We start from the raw sequence: 17090 nt of genomic DNA on the forward strand, positions 1-17090 counted from the left end.
GCACAGTACAATGAAAACAATAACTCTCAATTGATACATTATCAAAGGTCATATGAAGTTACAAATCAGAAGCTTGCCAGAAGCAGCTTAAGTTTTCTTTAAAGTGGGTCAGTTGTAGTTTCCTGTAGGTTGTTTGACAGTGGTTTCTGGCATCACAGGCTCTGGTCTACAGGAAACCACAGAGCCTTTATGTCCTCTGCTCCAACTACAGCATTGTGTTTTTCTACCCATTAACCAAGGATAAATGACCTAGATATTGTGCCTATCAAAGCCTCATTTCTCTTTTACCCTTTTGTTCTTTAATGTACCACATTATCACACGCTGAACACATTTGAAAGTATTCCTAGTCTCACAAGCCCTTTTGAAAGAGTAATGCAGGGTTTTGTGTGTCTTTCTGAAGCTTTAGCTAGAGTGGAATAATATGAACATAATTCAGGATTTTTCTTCTTGTCTATTTCTCACAACCTACCAATTCAGTATATTTAGGGACAGAAAAAGCTAGCAAAGGAAGATATAGTTTTTAAAAAAGGTACCAAAAAAAGAAACACAATTATATATTTGCTTCTATTGAGAATACAAAAAATAGTAAACACCAGTTGTGATTTCCCTAATCACTACATTCTATAAATTACATCTCTGCATATCATGAGTCACTTTTATTAAAAGCATCATTACTACAGTTGGCAGCAATTTACATCTTATCTTACATGATAGCAGTTTCCAAGGGAAAAAAAAAGACATCACAACGAAGAAAAACAAATACATTTACAAAGTCATGTCTGTAAACTTCAAGGCTAGTTTAGAGTTGAGGTAATCTGTTTAGCTTTGTGGCTAAAGTAACAAAGTCCTTTAATTCAAAAAGGTACCTGATTTTAATTTTTTTTTTTTGTTTTACCAGTGCATTACAAGATCACGAGACGATTTAACTGTAGTTTTATCCTGCAAGAACCTTTTCAGTGGGTAATTTCCAAAAGGTACTCTTCACATTCAACAGCTGCCTTATTATTGCTGTGTCTCAAGACAGAGAGACATTCACACTATCATGGAGATTGTCAGAGAATGTGTGTATGTGTACATGCACAAGCGACCCCCCATACAGTCAAAATGATGCCCGAGTATGATATGTGTGGTAAATTTCATCTTGACTTTCACAGCAAAGAATAAAAATAAAAAATTAAATATATAACTTCATACTTCCTTTTAAGCAGCACTTCCTTCTATTTAGTGCCACTCTATTACAAATTGCTGCTTTTATAATACCAATGGTACCAAAAGGGAAAAAAAAAAGCAGAGCATTATGTCAATTTCCTTAAAAAGACATGATCACCTCTCAATTTCATCTCTCCTAGGGATAATAAATAATGCACTGCACAATACTTAATGACCAAGATACCTTTTGACACATCTGTATAACATGACTTGAACTTTTTTGTTTGCTACACTATGTTACAGAACAGCTTATAAAAACTAATTATGGACATTAACTGTGAGTGTAAACAGTAGGACTACCACTTGTCAAAAGTTTAAAACACTTTAACAGTAACTGGTACTGCTTACTCATCATTTTCATTGTTTTCTAATTCATCCCCCCCATCAAGCGAGTCTAATTCTTCACCCTGTGCTATTTCATCTTCTAAAGCAGAGGAATCTGCAGTTTTATCAAGGCTCTCCTCTGCATCACTGCCCTCTAGATTTTCTTCATCTTTAAAGGCAGCTCCTTCAGTTTTATCAGTAACCTTCACTTCACTGGAGCCCACTGCATTCTGAAGTCCTGCTAATGCTGGGAAACCAGGTAGTGTCAATCCTCCCAGTCCTGGAGGTAGAAACATAGAAGGATAGAACAGGCCAGGAGCCATGGTGGACAGAAGGAAAGGATTGAAGGTCAGAGGGTTGGCAGGCAATCCAGTGGTGGTGGTGGTGGTGGTTGCTGCTGCAGCAGCGGCAGCAGTTACACTGACAGATCCATTTGCGGAGTCAGTAGCAGAAACAGTGTCTGTGCTTTTCTCAGAGTCTTTGTTCTCCTCTTCATTCTCAGTCTTCTTTTCTTCTACTTTTGAAGTGCCATCTTCAGAAGTTTCTCCTTGACTGGAAGCCATAGTGGTGTTTCCAGAAGCAGCTGTAATTGGGTTATTCAACAATCCACTGAGTCCAAACATGTTGGGCAACCCTGCCATACCTGGCAACATGAGAGGCAGCATGGTAGCTGGATTTTTAGAATCACCCCCAGCAGCAGCAGCAGCGGCAGCAGCTGTCGCTAGTCCTGGAGGGAAGCCCATGAGACCTGCAAGCTGGAGAGACTGTAGGTTCTGCAAATTCTGAAGGCTCGTGAGATCCATTCCAGCGAACAGACTGTTCATCAGCAGTGGGTTAATTCCCGAAGTTGAAGCTACAGCAGCAGCTGCTGCAGCTGCTTTGGCAATTTCGCTTTTTGGCCTTCTCCCTCTTCTGCTTGCTCCCTCTTCTCGCACAACAGGTCCTGTGAGAAGACGGTCAAACATGGACTCTGGAACAAAACCCTGCATATGGGGAAGAAAAAACATTCCATGCTGTTACGCTTCTACCTACGGGGATGCCTACCAATTTATAATTTCATGTAGGGCAGCTCACATGACAAAGCAGAGCGTACAATCCCAAGGGCAAGGAAAAGAACAGGTATGCTGCCAATTAGATCTTGTTCACAAAGCCGCCCTTTCCCTCCTCCCATTAAAGGCCAGATCATACATTTGAGCATTGTCCAGTAAATAAGCTCTCCCTTCAACATCATCAATATGATACAGTAAACAAAACAATGGTAAAAACAAAGAAACCAGAAACAGTAGGTAATGCTCAGAAGACGAGACTTCCAAAGCAATCTGATACAATAAACACACCAGATTTATAAAGCCTTGCAAAATCCGAAGCAAATTAAACATGATGTGGTCCTTTGTCTGACAAGTACTAGGCTTCTAGGTTTTAAGAAACAGAATGCCTCTGCACACACCATGTCCAATGCCTGAGGTTGAGAACAGGGAAATTCCTCACAGAACTCAAACAAGGCAGTCTACATACTTAATCAAAGAACGAGTTTTATTACAAGCATGGAAGGTTTTATTCCATAATCAATTGTGTATTAATCTTGTATTTAATAGGTATTCCTAAGACAGTCGTACACTAATAATGAAGCAGTTACAAATGTCCACCAAAGCGGGTAGCTACCATTTCACAGCAGTGGTTGGGAACTTCTGGCCTGTCAGTCTAAATGGACCTGGCAGGCCTCCCCATTTGACCTGCAAGGCTGTTTCAGACAAGCCACACCCACCCTGTCAAAAGTGGCTCCCTGTCAAAAGCTGTGTTTGCAGGCACTGCCGATCAGCTGGTTGTTGGTGCTTATAAAGCCCTGTGCCTTTCCAAGTGCCACCATGTTCACCAGTGCTGGCAAAGGCACAGAGCTCTGCAAATGCAGACAATTTGTACAGGCAAAGAAAACACTTTACGTGCCATCATTGTGATGTTAGGTGATTGACAGGTAGGTGACAGACAAAATGACTGTTGGGGAACCTAAGCATCTGGCCCGCTGGCTGGAAGCATTTCTCCACCCTGATCCAGAGAGGAAGACAGGATAAAGCCACATAACATGCTCTTAAAGTATATAGATCATAAGACTCTAAAAACAGTTAAAAATGAAAAGCAAAACCTATCCAGAAATATAGCTTTTCCTTACAGATTGTTTAACGATGTCAGTCCAATCTGGAGCAACAGCAAATTCAGGGTTCTCTTCTAGCCATCTTGGCAGGTCCTTCATTGGAGGGGCCATAGCTCCACCCATCTAATGAAACATTTTTATGTTTTATTAACAAAAACTTACTAGTACATACCTTATATGCCACTTATCAAAGTATATTTTTTGTTAGAGAACAAGTACAGAGCTGGTAATCAAAACATGACAAAAATTCAACTCAGCCATGCATTAAGTGTGGAAAAAGTCTTTGCCAGATATCCTAAGATTTCTGCAACTCAAAATTCAGAATGCTACTTTGAACAAAGTGATGAAATCTATAGAACTTGCATCAACCTATTAAGTCAACTAATTAAAGGTATTATTATTATTATTATATAATTTTTATTATATAATTAAAGGTTATAATCTTTAATCTAAGCATCCTACTAAAAATGCAAGTTTGGAGTTAGAGCAAACTAGGAAAAGCACTACCTTCTTGCCATTTCTCTTATTTACAACAGGGACCCTCTCTTCTCCAGTTAAGGTGTTTATATCCAGTTTATTAGGGTTTCGACATCTGTGCCGTTTCTGCTTCGGTTTCTGAAATGGGGAAAACAGCACATCTGCACTCTTCTAAGAGAGGAGGAAAAGTACAGTGCATTACTTGGGGAGTTTTATTATCTCATCTATAGAAGTAACTTTTCAACCCACTAGGCATGTATGTATATAGTGTTTTCCAGGTTCAGCACTGGAACAAAACATTATTAGAATTTGTACATCTTTCATTTTTAGTCATTATAAAACAAAAAAAGTAATGAATGAACAATTAATTAATTATGTTCTATCATGTTAATTGTTATTTATTGTTTATAAGCCACTTTGGGATTCATTTGAATGAAAAGCAACTAGAAATGTAATAAATCCAAATCGAATTATGACAAAGGATTAAGAATTATTGCTTTTGGAAATCTTCCCAAGTGATTGAAAGACAGTTAAAGCTTTGGACTAATCCCCCCACCCTTGATTAACATCCACTTACTGGTACATAACTTGGCATATCCACAGTGTATGATGGATGCAATTTAAGCCATTCAACTAAATCCTTGTTTTTAGGAGCATCCTCTCCCACCAGCCTGGTCCCATCTTCCATATTAATGACAGGGATGCGAGTATCAGGATCCAGTTGCCCAGGAGATGGAATGTTTCTCAATGGGGGGGTTTCCATTTCTTCATCAAATGCTTTGGTCACTTCTGCATCCTCCTGGAGAAAGGTGACAATTGTATCAACTTTCAGGAGAACATTACAAGAGTTGCTTCAAAAAGCATACAACTTAAAATGGGAATACAGTTGTACCTTGGATCCCGAATGCTGCAAACCTGGAAGTAATTGTTCCGGTTTACGAACATTCTTTTGGAAGCCAAACGTCTGATGGGGCTTCTGCGGCTTTGAATTGGCTGCAGGAGCTTCCTGCAGCCAATCAGAAGCCACAATTTGGTTTTTGAACATTTTGGCAGATGAACAGACTTCTGAAAGGGATTCTGTTCGACTTCCAAGGTACAACTGTACTTCCATCAAACAATTAAACTTAGTGGGGCCATACACTTTGTACACAGACAAGAGTATGGCAAATGGAAACCCAAATGGGCAGGGTTTTTCCCCATGGGTGCATGTGCTGGAAAGGTCATGCTGAGTAGGTATGCAAGGTGAAAGCCTACTATGGAGGTACCTGCCAGGACATACGTGAATGTGAATCCCTACAGGTTCATAAGCATTCAACAGTTATACATAGAATACTGATTACTCAAGCTAATCGGTAGTTTACCCACAATATTTTCTATTTTGAATACAGTTTGCAGAGTCGATAGATGCTTTTTTTAAAGGAACAAATTTCAGGAAACTGTACAGACTATTCAAAACAATTCATGTGCATCATCTTATAATCCTTGTAACAGGAGGGAGGAAATACCAGCCCACAAGCTTGCTCCAGCACAGACAGCTTCTCTGTCCAGGTCTCCAGATTCTTTTCTGAAACCCTGCCCTCTCCTTGGTTTTGCTCCACCAATCTGCTAGTGTCATTCAGCTGTGACTAGCATGGTCATACATTGTCTCGGGCAATCAGCCCTACTGTGCATGTTCTCCTGTGCCCTGCTACTCCTTCAGTGTTCTCAAGCCCTCAGAAAAAAACACCTTTGGAAACACTTAAGAAGAGATTTCCACAAGCGTTTGGCTGCATTTGGGCATTTCAAGTCTCTGTTTCCCTCAGAACCATCTTCAGAGCCACCTGAGAAGCACTCTATGCAAATAGCACCACTGATTATTCACATTAGCATTTTGGGGTTTTTTTGTATTGTACATTGTTTTAAAATGTTCTAGCTCTTCAAATGTTTTATCTGTTTGTATTTTATATTAAGTTGCTTGAAGACTTTTCCATGTAAAGATACTAACAAATGCATTAAATAATATTTAAAAAGGCAAGATTGAAGAAGGCTCATTTTGTGTATCCATAGCCTTGCCCACTTTTTGGCCCTGGCCCCACCCTTTGTGACATACAGCCTTCAGTTGCTGTTATTAAATCGCCTTCCAAATGTCTCAAAGTGATGTACAAAATGCAATACAAACAGCTAAAACACAGTTAGAACAACGCAGAAGATAACATCAGACAAACATTAAAGCAACACAAAGTAGACCCTCACAGCAGAGGCCCAATTTGTCCAACTGGGAAAGCTGGTTGGAACAGAAATAGCTTCCATTGCTTCTGGAAAGCGCAAAGAGTGGGCACATGTTGTATAAGTGATAGGAATGTTGTTTCACAGAACATGGGCAGCCACACTAAAAGCCCTACACTGAGTGACTGCAGAGCAGGCTTCTAATGTCTTTGGATCTTGAAGGAGAAGCTCTTCCTTATACTCCAGAGACCTTCTGGGTATTAAAGCATTAAGGTGGTCTCTCAAGTAACCAGGTCCTGAACTGATTAGGGCCTTATATGTCAGAATCAACACACTGAACTTGGTCTGGTAGCAAATTAGCAACCAGTACAAATCCTACTTGCAAGGGGCTAGTTGACTTGCAAGCCAGCCAGCTACTATGTTGTACATCCACTACAACTTTTGTCTCTCACTTCTACAGGCCATCTCCAGCCTCTTGTCTGTGTCATGACCCAGAGAGAGGAGCTTTGTTTCCCAATCACACAACCATGCCAAATAAGATGAATTAGAAGGTGTGAGAGCTCAAGCCTGTGTTGCCCTCCAAAGCAGAGAATTAAACAAAAACCTCTTTGGGGTTGCACTTGCCAATGGCTCAACCTACCATGTCTAGAAGACTTGGCTTATATCATTCCCTTTCCCCAGCCCCACCAATGCAAGATGAGCTGATCTGGGGCGTGTCTTAAGCACAGCCTCAGTGGGGCATCGTTTTGATGTTAAAGCATCTCCCAGAAACAGCATCTTGGCAGACCTAGGGAGCTGGTGGTAAACTCTATGCCTCTCCTCACACCCCCTGACTTGGCTGCCATCCACTCAGCTCCTCCTTTGGCTGCTGCTATTATTCTACATCAGCTCAAAGCAAATCTGGTGAATTAAAATGAAATTCTTCTTTTGCAGCGAGTTTAGTTCTTAAGAGGTATTTTGTGATTTTTTTCTTACTGTGTTCAACTGACCAGTGTTTTGTATATTAGAACAGGAGCATGCCCAAATGTTAATATGGAACTGAAAATACAAAATAGAATATTTATATCTGGGAATAAAATGCCAATTTTGGTGTTCTGCCTGACATAATGAAGAATTAACGTCAAAGAAAAAGTCTTCTCTCTTACTGCTGTCAACGATGCTCGCTTGTTGCTCATAAATAACAGATCAAGCCCTTCTACATTTTTCCTTCTTCCTCTCCTCCTTTTCATGGGTGGTTCTACATCAATTAGAGAACCATTTAGTAGATGCCTTGTGGGTGTGCGTGAAAGACCTGCTTGTAGCAACTCCATCTGAGTTTTAAAGGCATCAGACACTGGTGTGGAAACATTAGGTAATAGAAACTTTGAAGGAACAGCTGAAAAAGTTGAGGTAGAACTTGTTGCCTCTCGTGAGGCCTTTGATAAGTCTACAATTTTTTCTTGTCCATTTTCTGAGACAACCTGTGACTCTCGCAACTGGGCAACCATTTCCATGAGATTTCTCCTTTTGGCTGCCCTTTCAGCCTCAATTTCAATCTTTCTTCTCCTCCTCCTCCGCTGGCGTGGAACTGACAAATTGAGTGCATCTTCCTAAAGAAAAATTAAGACATTATTATTATGAGCAATGAAATACCCCTTGCTTTTTTGGTGTGATTTCAATTTTCTAAATATTTTAAAATGATGGAAAAAGTTAAACAGGATTGCACAAGCCCAACTAGTTACCGTATTTTTTGCACCATAACACTCACTTTTTTCCTCCTAGAAAGTAAGGGGAAATGTCTGTGCGTGTTATGGAGCTAATGCCTGCCGGTGGCGGGGGGGATCTGGTGCAGTCGTGAGCAGAGGATCCATGGTTCCCCTTCCTTCCCTCCTCCGTGGTTACAAAGCATGGATCCACATGGATCCTCAGGATTTTTGCATTGGGCTACTCCAAACTCACTGTCAGATCACATGTCTGTGGCCATAGCATGAACCACAAAAATCATATATCCACTATTTCGTTTAGAATATTTTTTTTCTTGTTTTCCTCCTCTAAAAACTACATGCGTGTTATGGTCTGGTGCGTGTTATAGAGCGAAAAATACGGTACATATTGTCAGATCAAGTTCTAAGAAGAGATCGTTACAGATTTCATCTTAATGAAAAATGTAACATCAGACCTATTTTGTACCTTAATATATTTATTACTATCTTTCTCAGAGTAGGTTTATAACTATGGATGTTTTTTCTGCTACTGTTTTGACCCCTTCTGGTTTTATATCTTTAAAAGCAACTTTATGACTCTCATACTAAACATGCCTTGGACAACTGAGGAGAGACTGTGATATCTTCATTGCCACTGATGTTGGCTTGACCAACCATGGAGAGCTCTGCAAAACTCCGTTTCTGTAGAGGGCTGTCCACAGCTGTTGGCGTATACCCAGGTATAAGGCCCTGGAAATCAAACATCTGGCGTCTATTTACTGGCCACTTCCCTTTCAACACTGCTTCACAGATGTTGTCTAATCGGTTGATCATTACTCGATCCTGCAGAAAGGGAAATACATAATGAATGTCATGTGAAAGTAGCCATTTGAGCTCAGTCGGGCCATGCACACACAGCTTAACAGGCTGCACTGCTTGACAAAACTGCAACTGAAACTCCAGATCAGAAGAAATATTACAGGCACTTGTCATTTAAATTATTGGGAATGTTGAGGAGCATGAGTCTTTTGCAAGCCATCTGACACACATTTTCTCAGTTCTCAGTACTGCTATCATATACTAAAACAAAACATCAGTTAAACCACTAGTAGTATAATTCTTGTAACTCAACATCTTTGCCTTGGGTATGTCAGAGCCAACAGGCTGCATCTGCAATTTTGTCCCAGGAAGTGGTTCCTCATTAGTGTCACTATTAATAAAGTTCAATGTTATGAAACGGGCACCAACCTAGGGACATCTAATAAATGTCAATTTTCATTCCACGCCCATTATCACTTCAGGTTCCACTGAAGCGTGTACATTAAAAAATTCTAATTACAGCTAAGCCCTCTTAGAATATAGGCAAATACAATATGAATGCTACTGCATAGAGAAAAGGGCTTTGAAACCTAGTTGGATAATTTTCAAAATGTGTTTAATGGTCTTTTAGTTCACTAGTTAATAATGATGCATCACTTCCCTTTCTGGGGAGTCAAAACACCACCCCTGGAAACATTTGCTTTCCATCCATTCTTCTGTCATTTTGTGCCATGTGAAGACTATTTTATTCTCCCGAGTTGTTGGTTAATGGCATCATAAACATGTTATCTTTGCTGCTGCTTTGACTGCCTGTTGTTTTACTAATTGTTTTATATTGCTGCATTATATTGATTTATTTAAATTGTTCTACATAATTGTAAATCACCTTGAACAAATTTGGTGGAAACACAATATAAACATATTAGATATATACACACACAAACAAACATGTACCCACATACATACATGCATACACAATCAACTTTTGAAAATTGGCTATTGATTACTAAATAGAATCAACCTTCAGTTACCTGAACAGTGTAAAAGCCACTAGCAGATCTCAGCAGCTGCAACCAGCTGCTTGCTTTGCCCAGGAATAAGCCTATTACAGCAGGGGTTATTTCAACCCCCCCAAACCAGATGGCCCTGTTATGGTGATTAGGAAGCTTAAGACTATTACTACTTTATTTCTCTCCAGCACCCTCTGAAACCAGAACCTGAGTGGTATATAGAACTAGTACAATTATCACCGCTGCATTTTGTCCAGTAAAGTGTTTTTTTTTTAATTGTTGCAAAAATAAAAGTGATAGCTCTACTAGACAAATGCTCTCCTATTTTATATTACAAGCTATTTAGGATTACAGTATTTCCTTATTTTACTTCCTTCCATTCATAAAGGAAGAGCTCGCCAAATTTTAGTTTATATTCTTATATGTTCAATTAAGTATGATAATGCATATTTACATAGCTTTCATAATTCCAGTCCCATCTCTTTCTGCATGCTAATTTGAATTGCTTTTAGGGGGCAACTACCTAAACCTACAGGGCTGTATCCAACATTCTGTCTAATAGTGCAAGGGCATTTGCGCAAACAGGCAAGATTTAATATGGCATGTAAAGTGAAATATAAATCTAATGGTGATGATGATGATGCACAATATCCAATGCAACAGTTGTGCTAGTGGAAACTCAAGCGACAGATTGTGCAATCTATTGTGCAAAGAAAGTTACAAGCAACCCACTTATGCATTCTCTTGTGCAGTAACATTCCACTGCCAGAAAAAAAGATTTGCCGGCAAAACAAGTATATTGCAAATGACTTTAACTTAGCACTACATTGGATGTAATCCCTAGGCTGTATTGTCAAGTGTTTTCCAGTACTTTTGAACTTGGCTCCACCCTTCTGAATGTACTCTCCCCCCCCCCTTGCCAACCCCCAACCCCCACCCCCTCTCCAAAAATACACAGGATCCAAGGAGCAGCATGCAGAACTCTACACAGAAACTTAAAAGGATATCCCTTCCTTCAACATCCTTCTCCAAAAACCTGTTCTGGAAATTTAGGAAAGTTGCCAATTCTGAATGGGTTGCCTCTGAATGAGTCACCACAAGGGAAATGGGTTTGGCACTGAATAGCGATGGTAAGTGAGACCAAAAGTGGGCAGGAGATTCCTTGCACAGCCATCTATACAACCCCTGTTCACATACAGTCATTTAAACCTCCCATCATCTATTTCTATTCTTCATGGTAATAAAGCTTACCCAAAAGCCCTCTTGATATGCCAGGGAGGGATACTTAAGGGGTGGCAGCACATTTTGAGTTAATCCTTCCACCTGCAGCTACCACCTGCCAAAATATCCCCACCATGCTATCTACAATTAGACTTCAGAGTCCCAAGGATCCATGGACCACATCTGGCCTACAGGTTGCCCCACAGGGGCAACGGAAAATTTATCCATGCAGCAATGGAGCCAGTAGAAAAGGGAAGGAAGACTTGGCAAAATGCAAAGGCAGTTTGACTTTCCTCTACTGCTATTATACTAGAAAGGGTGTATGCTCCCAGCAGGCCACTCAGTTGCAGTTGAGCCACTGGTGACCAGGCTGACAAACCTTTGCCATGCCTTGAGTGTCTCTCATGTCCCCTGAAAGGCACCCCTGCTTCATAGTTTGAGAAAAACTACATTATGTGATAAGTAATGCAACAAGCACATCACTCCTCAGAAGTGATCAGTTTTCAACAGTCAGATGGTAGGAAGTGTTCTCTGTTGAACCAACCTTTGGCCAGAATGAAAAAGCAAATGTTCTTTCGTGAAGGAGCTGAGCTACTGATGGGTCTCCATCTTCCATATAAAATCCATCACGTGTTTCATCCCTTGCGGTGCTCAGGGATGCATTGCTTTCTTCATCAAAATTCTTACCCTGAGAAATTGTTCCTGCTGAGAAATATTAATCACTAAGAATTAGTCACAGAAGTAAGCCACTATTATTTACAGTATCATTGTAGTGTTGATCTGACAAAGTCTTTACGGGCAGTTTTCTATACATTAAAGATGTTGAACATTCACTCAGGTTGATAATGTACTCTTTGATATGTTAATGAGATGAAGATCCCAAAAGCAGCAATTGGATGGCAATTTTTCAAATTAAACAAGCCGACTTTAGTATGCTATTTTGCCATGTCACTGTATAGTACTCTTCTTATGCTCCATGACTTTGGTGTTTAGAACAGAGTATGATATATATATCTGCTCTTTTGTGCTCCATATTTATTACAATGATAATATTCCAGTTTTGCAGTCAGCTCAGGATTATCTATCAACTGAGGCAATTCTGTGTTGTTTTTTAAAAAACAAAAACATTTATACTGCACTGTAGACCTGCTTTGTTGGAACCAAATAAAACACTGGCTTTTCAAACTGCATCCTATGCAACTCTTACCCACTACAACTACAGATCTCCCCTATGCAGTATCCAACTGTAGGCCAGCACTAGTTGTTCAAGGATGCAACAGTCTTACAAAGAAATAATGAGGCCAAAACAGATCCAGGAAGGGTTCTTATAACATACTCCAAAATCCTCTGGATTGTACAAGGTTTTCTAGTCAGATGTAGAGATTGCCTTGGCAGGTAAGTCAATATGGACAGGCTCTCTGAAGACAGAATGCTTTAAAAAAAACCCTACTGAATTCATGCAATCCTAAAACTGCATATTCAAAGGTATGAGTAAGATCATAAAATTAAAGGTAGATCTCCTTTCAGCTCAAAAATGTCTGATGGGAGACTGCATATATGGTGTACCAAATATGGACAATATTATTCTGCATCAACCCTTATTTTCTTCACGATTACCTTCAGGTTGGGATGACTCTTCTGATTTGTCATCATCATCGAGTTTTTCTTCTTCATCATCTTCCGAACCTTTCTCAGAAATAGATTTTGGCTCTACCTCTGTGCTCAATTCCATGTCCTTTATTTCACATTTAACAGGACCAGCCTCAGCCTCAGCCTCATATTCCTCCTTATCACTTTTTCCTGCAGTATCTGTTGCATCTTCCTCCTCTTTACTATCAGACTCCTCTTTGGCTGATGTTTTCTCAGGTCCTTCCAGTTTAACTTCAGCTTGTTCTGCAGACTTTTCATCTTGTGCTGGTGTGGATGGGATAACAGAGGCTGTCTGGCTACAGCAGACACCCAATGGGTTTAACAAAGTACTCAGATTACCTCCACCCCTGTTTTGAGCAAAGTTTTTATGAGAATCAAGAAAAGAAAGTTCAGGGTCATTCAGGATATGATAATCTGTCCTGCTGACTCCATGTTTAGCAGCACCAATCAGTAAATCTTTGTCATGTTTGCCACATTCCCACCACTCTGGCAGATCCAAGCTTGGCTGACACAGTTTTAACTTTTCCACCAATTGTGGATGATGGAGAACCTGCTCTCGGACTTTCCGTAAGAGCTCTATGCGATACAAAGTTCGAGAAGCACGTTCCTCAGTGATTGGTTCAATCACAGTAGAAAGATCAGGGGGTTCTATAGGAAAAGAGATAAATATGTAGATATTAGGAAGATTTTAAAATTACTACATTTTACTCAACAAAAGGGGGGGGGGAGAACCCTAAAAATAACTGACCTGCATTTTCTTACAATATCTTGCTATGATCTCTAATTTAAAGTACTTGAACTCAGATACCCCAAATCACTGGGTCAGCTGCTAAGAAGTTATGGAATAATGGTGAACATTCCAAGTGCTCAATATTTTTTAAGAAGTGTCAACACTAGGTCCAAATGGCCTGATGGGGGAGGTGAAGCAGAGAAGAGTGGACTGTAGCATTAGTCATCTATGAGTGAGTAAGATACTTCTTTCTCTTTTTTTTGTTACCTCAGTGGCGGAGAAAAAAAGGACACAAACAGCAACAAAGACAGGAAAATTTATCCAACAAACAAGTAAGCAAGAGAAAGATTACTAAGTAACTTAGAACAACAAAGACAGGAGTTAAAGAGGATTCAGCTGAGTAACAGAGAACAAAACCGTGAGAGCTGGGAGGGTCAAGCTGCTCCGTCCAGGCAGGAGGGAAAAAATGAGGAGCTATCTACTTCCCACAATTCTTTGCTCCTGCCTGAGTCTCGTGCAAGAGGAACAGACCAATCCAAATACTTCATCTTCCACACGTTAGGATTTTTATATACTTTCTACATTTGAATGAATACCTGTGTGTGTGTGTGTGAATTGAAAAAAGTGAGTATATGTGAAGGGGAAGCAAACATAGAAGATGTATTTTAAATATCCACTTGCACCTTTGCTTGGAACTTGTCTCAGTTTATAACTTTCCATTTATTAGAGTTACAGCTATCAGCAAACCTACCTTCATCTGGCTTGGATGGCATTCGGCACACTCGCCTGCACATAGCTACAAAGCAATTGAAGTACTTCTCTAAACTTTCATCAGACTTCTTATCAAGTCTGGCAAAGGCTCTGAACTGGTTCCAATCAAACTGCTGCTTTATAGGGTCAAAAATAACCCCAAAAGTAGACACAACACGATAAAAATCTGCTTCCTCTCTTCTTGTCCATCTGGAAAAAGGAAGAGATTAGCATGTCAGGACACATCTAAGAGCTTTTCACACCCCAATTTGATACCAGATACCAGGATCTATTTCAAAGAAAATGAGCGATGTTGCAAGCAGATGCTCATTTCTATGAGAACGGAGCCTAAAGAAACTTACTTTTGACGTTTTTCCGTTATTATAGCTTCTCTTTCAGCTTCTAATGCTCTCACTTCTTCACGAGGTCGTCGACGGCGTCGGTCAGTCTTCATTAGCGCCTCTTGCCTCATTTGTTGCCTTTTATAGCTACGCTGATAGGCAGTAATGAGGCGGCGCAAGCGGGTAGTCAGGGTTGAAGTGTTAGGCCAGTAGAGTTGGCCAAAATCAGCATTGCTTTCACTGTGCTTGCCTACAGAATATTAGCAAAGCTAATATTAGACATTCGTAATTATAGTCAAATGCTAATTTGCTATATATGAAAAGCACATTGAGTTTAAAACCCCACAAATCAAATATCTAACACTGAAGTCCTCTTAAGATGAATTCTGAAACATTTACGTCTTGAACTTCACTATTGTGAACAACACACTCAGTGAAGTTCTGGTGACAACACACAGCTAAAATGGTTATCCCTCTCCAAAATGGTTATAGCTTTGGCTCTGCCACTACACATATCCCATTATGTAACCAAACTGAATAAAGCATATACAAAGCAACTGTATATGTAAGTGGCAAATTATTACAAAAAAGATATAAAGCCATTAATTTTTCTGAAAATTAAAGCACAAAAAGTTGGTCCCTTGTGTACCACAATCAACATTAGATAATATTTGATTATTAACACTTCTCCCTCACCCCATTCCCAGGCTTACTTGTGTGGAGCTCTATGGATTCTTCCTTGTCAGAAGGAGAGTTTGCAAATTCCTTTAGGAAAAAAGAGTGTTACTTCAGCATTTGTTTTTCAAAAATTTAGCTTTGAGGAAGTAGAGGAAATGACCTTTCAAAAAGCTGAAAATAACTTTTTTGTTACACACAAGAACATTACATGAGACAATACATTAATATTTCAAATAACCTTTCTTCAAATATTACACATTAATAAAAATTACACATTAATAAAAAACCATGTATTAGCATGTCAAGATCCTTACATCAATTTCATCTTTGAATGGAGTCCTGGTTGGTTTATATTCTGGATCTTCATCTTCTCTATCAAAATCACCCCTACAGGAAATATAATGGGCGGGGGGGGGGGGGGAGAAACACAACTATCAGAGCTAAAGAACAAATCCTTTCCAAACCTTATTATGCAGTAGCATGAGGGACAATGTTAAATGACCAAAAAAGCTTCTTAATGTCTAATTATATATCCATTAAAATGAATCCCAAACTTGCTTTTTAACTACTTCACCATATATGTGGAAACACTGTTATAAGAAAGAGAATCCTCAAACGTGATGCAATAGGTGAAGCCAGGCCAGTATTTATGATAGTGTTGTAAAGTTTATTAAATTTTTATAATGTCCTTACCCATCACCACCATCTGTTAATATATCTGTTCCTCTCTGCTCAGCAGCTATGGCCTTGGCATCAGGCATACCAACACGTTCCAGGAAACAGAGTGTGGAGTCGGCTCTCATTGAATTGTACTTCTCATAGCCTGCACCCAGACAGAAAAACACACCAAGCACCCACAAGTATAAACAAAATAGCTCCATGTGAATGACACTTTTATACTGATGCAGAACGAGAAGACTGCATTTCTACTTTTCCGTTCCCATGACATACAAGAATGTATGAAGACAAGTTCTACTTCCACATTTCTACTTCCTTTCATTACAAACAAGAATGTGCCATACACCTGTGGAAAGCATGGAGACATTAAAGATTTCCAGGCAGTGTTTGGCTGGGTGAGTGGGCGAGAAAGGCAAAAAATGGGAGCAGTAGCCATGCACAAAGCTTTTTATTAGTTACCCTTTCACCTCTAGATTTAACATCCCCCAACTCACCTTCCTTTCAATGGTACTAGCCCTATTGAAACTGGCACTTACAGTTGGAAATGCATACATGGGAAAATACGTAAGGCCAGCAAACCTGTCTTATTTGGTTTAGGATGATGCATGTCAGTAAGATGACACCGTTCCCTCCATGGTTTTCAAACTGCTGTTTACTTTTCTGTGCCATCCAAGTTGACTAGATGGAAAATGGCAGATCCCAACAGTGCACAGCAAGAAAATGATTTTTAGACTAGACTTGCCTCAGCTGAGCCCACAAAACAGAGCTGCTGTACATAGGCAGAACAGCACAATTCAATTAGGATTTGTACTCCAACACACTGTCCTTAACTGCTGTAGAGCCTCAAGCCAAACTGTAATCATGAAAGGTTTTATAAGCCATCATTCTCCCCTTTAGTCAGGCTGGGCTGCTGAGAATACCTCTGCAACCTCCAGAGAATTGGGATTATAATCAGGAATTGCTCACTGTATATATCATGCCAGCTCTGCATCCCCAGCCTTTCAAAGTTAACAAGGCTGCATCCCACTCAAGGGAGCCGGGAGTTCTCAGCACTGACATTTGTGAAATATTGCTTGGAACAAAGCCCAGGAGGCACTTGTACAGATTAATAGCAGAGGTTAAGCCCACCGTCCACTTTGACACTGGCTGGCAGAGTTAGCAAGTGA

The 17090-nt window shown here is 39.9% G+C and overlaps 1 protein-coding gene across 8 annotated transcripts in view; it reads right to left on the minus strand.

The window, feature by feature from the left end:
• Positions 1-642: 642 nt before the first annotated feature.
• Positions 643-17090, minus strand: part of CHD7 (chromodomain helicase DNA binding protein 7) — a 140254-nt gene continuing 123806 nt past the window's right edge. For 6 of the 8 annotated variants that reach the window (XM_083517857.1, XM_083517859.1, XM_083517862.1 and 3 more), the window contains 13 exons: positions 15940-16069; positions 15561-15633; positions 15282-15333; positions 14590-14818; positions 14229-14437; positions 12715-13395; positions 11642-11802; positions 8663-8890; positions 7511-7954; positions 4738-4959; positions 4191-4331; positions 3702-3806; positions 643-2517 (listed from right to left, as the gene is read on the minus strand). In XM_083517857.1, the coding sequence (XP_083373983.1) occupies positions 1555-2517; positions 3702-3806; positions 4191-4331; positions 4738-4959; positions 7511-7954; positions 8663-8890; positions 11642-11802; positions 12715-13395; positions 14229-14437; positions 14590-14818; positions 15282-15333; positions 15561-15633; positions 15940-16069 (3638 nt within the window). In that variant the 3' untranslated portion in view covers positions 643-1554. Of the gene's footprint in view, positions 2518-3701; positions 3807-4190; positions 4332-4737; positions 4960-7510; positions 7955-8658; positions 8891-11641; positions 11803-12714; positions 13396-14228; positions 14438-14589; positions 14819-15281; positions 15334-15560; positions 15634-15939; positions 16070-17090 lie in introns of all 8 variants that reach the window. The other 2 variants (XM_083517864.1, XM_083517863.1) reach the window with 2 other exon arrangements.

The sequence above is a fragment of the Podarcis liolepis genome, assembly GCF_965112155.1.
Source record: "Podarcis liolepis genome assembly, chromosome: 8".
Taxonomy (NCBI): Eukaryota; Metazoa; Chordata; class Lepidosauria; order Squamata; family Lacertidae; genus Podarcis; species Podarcis liolepis.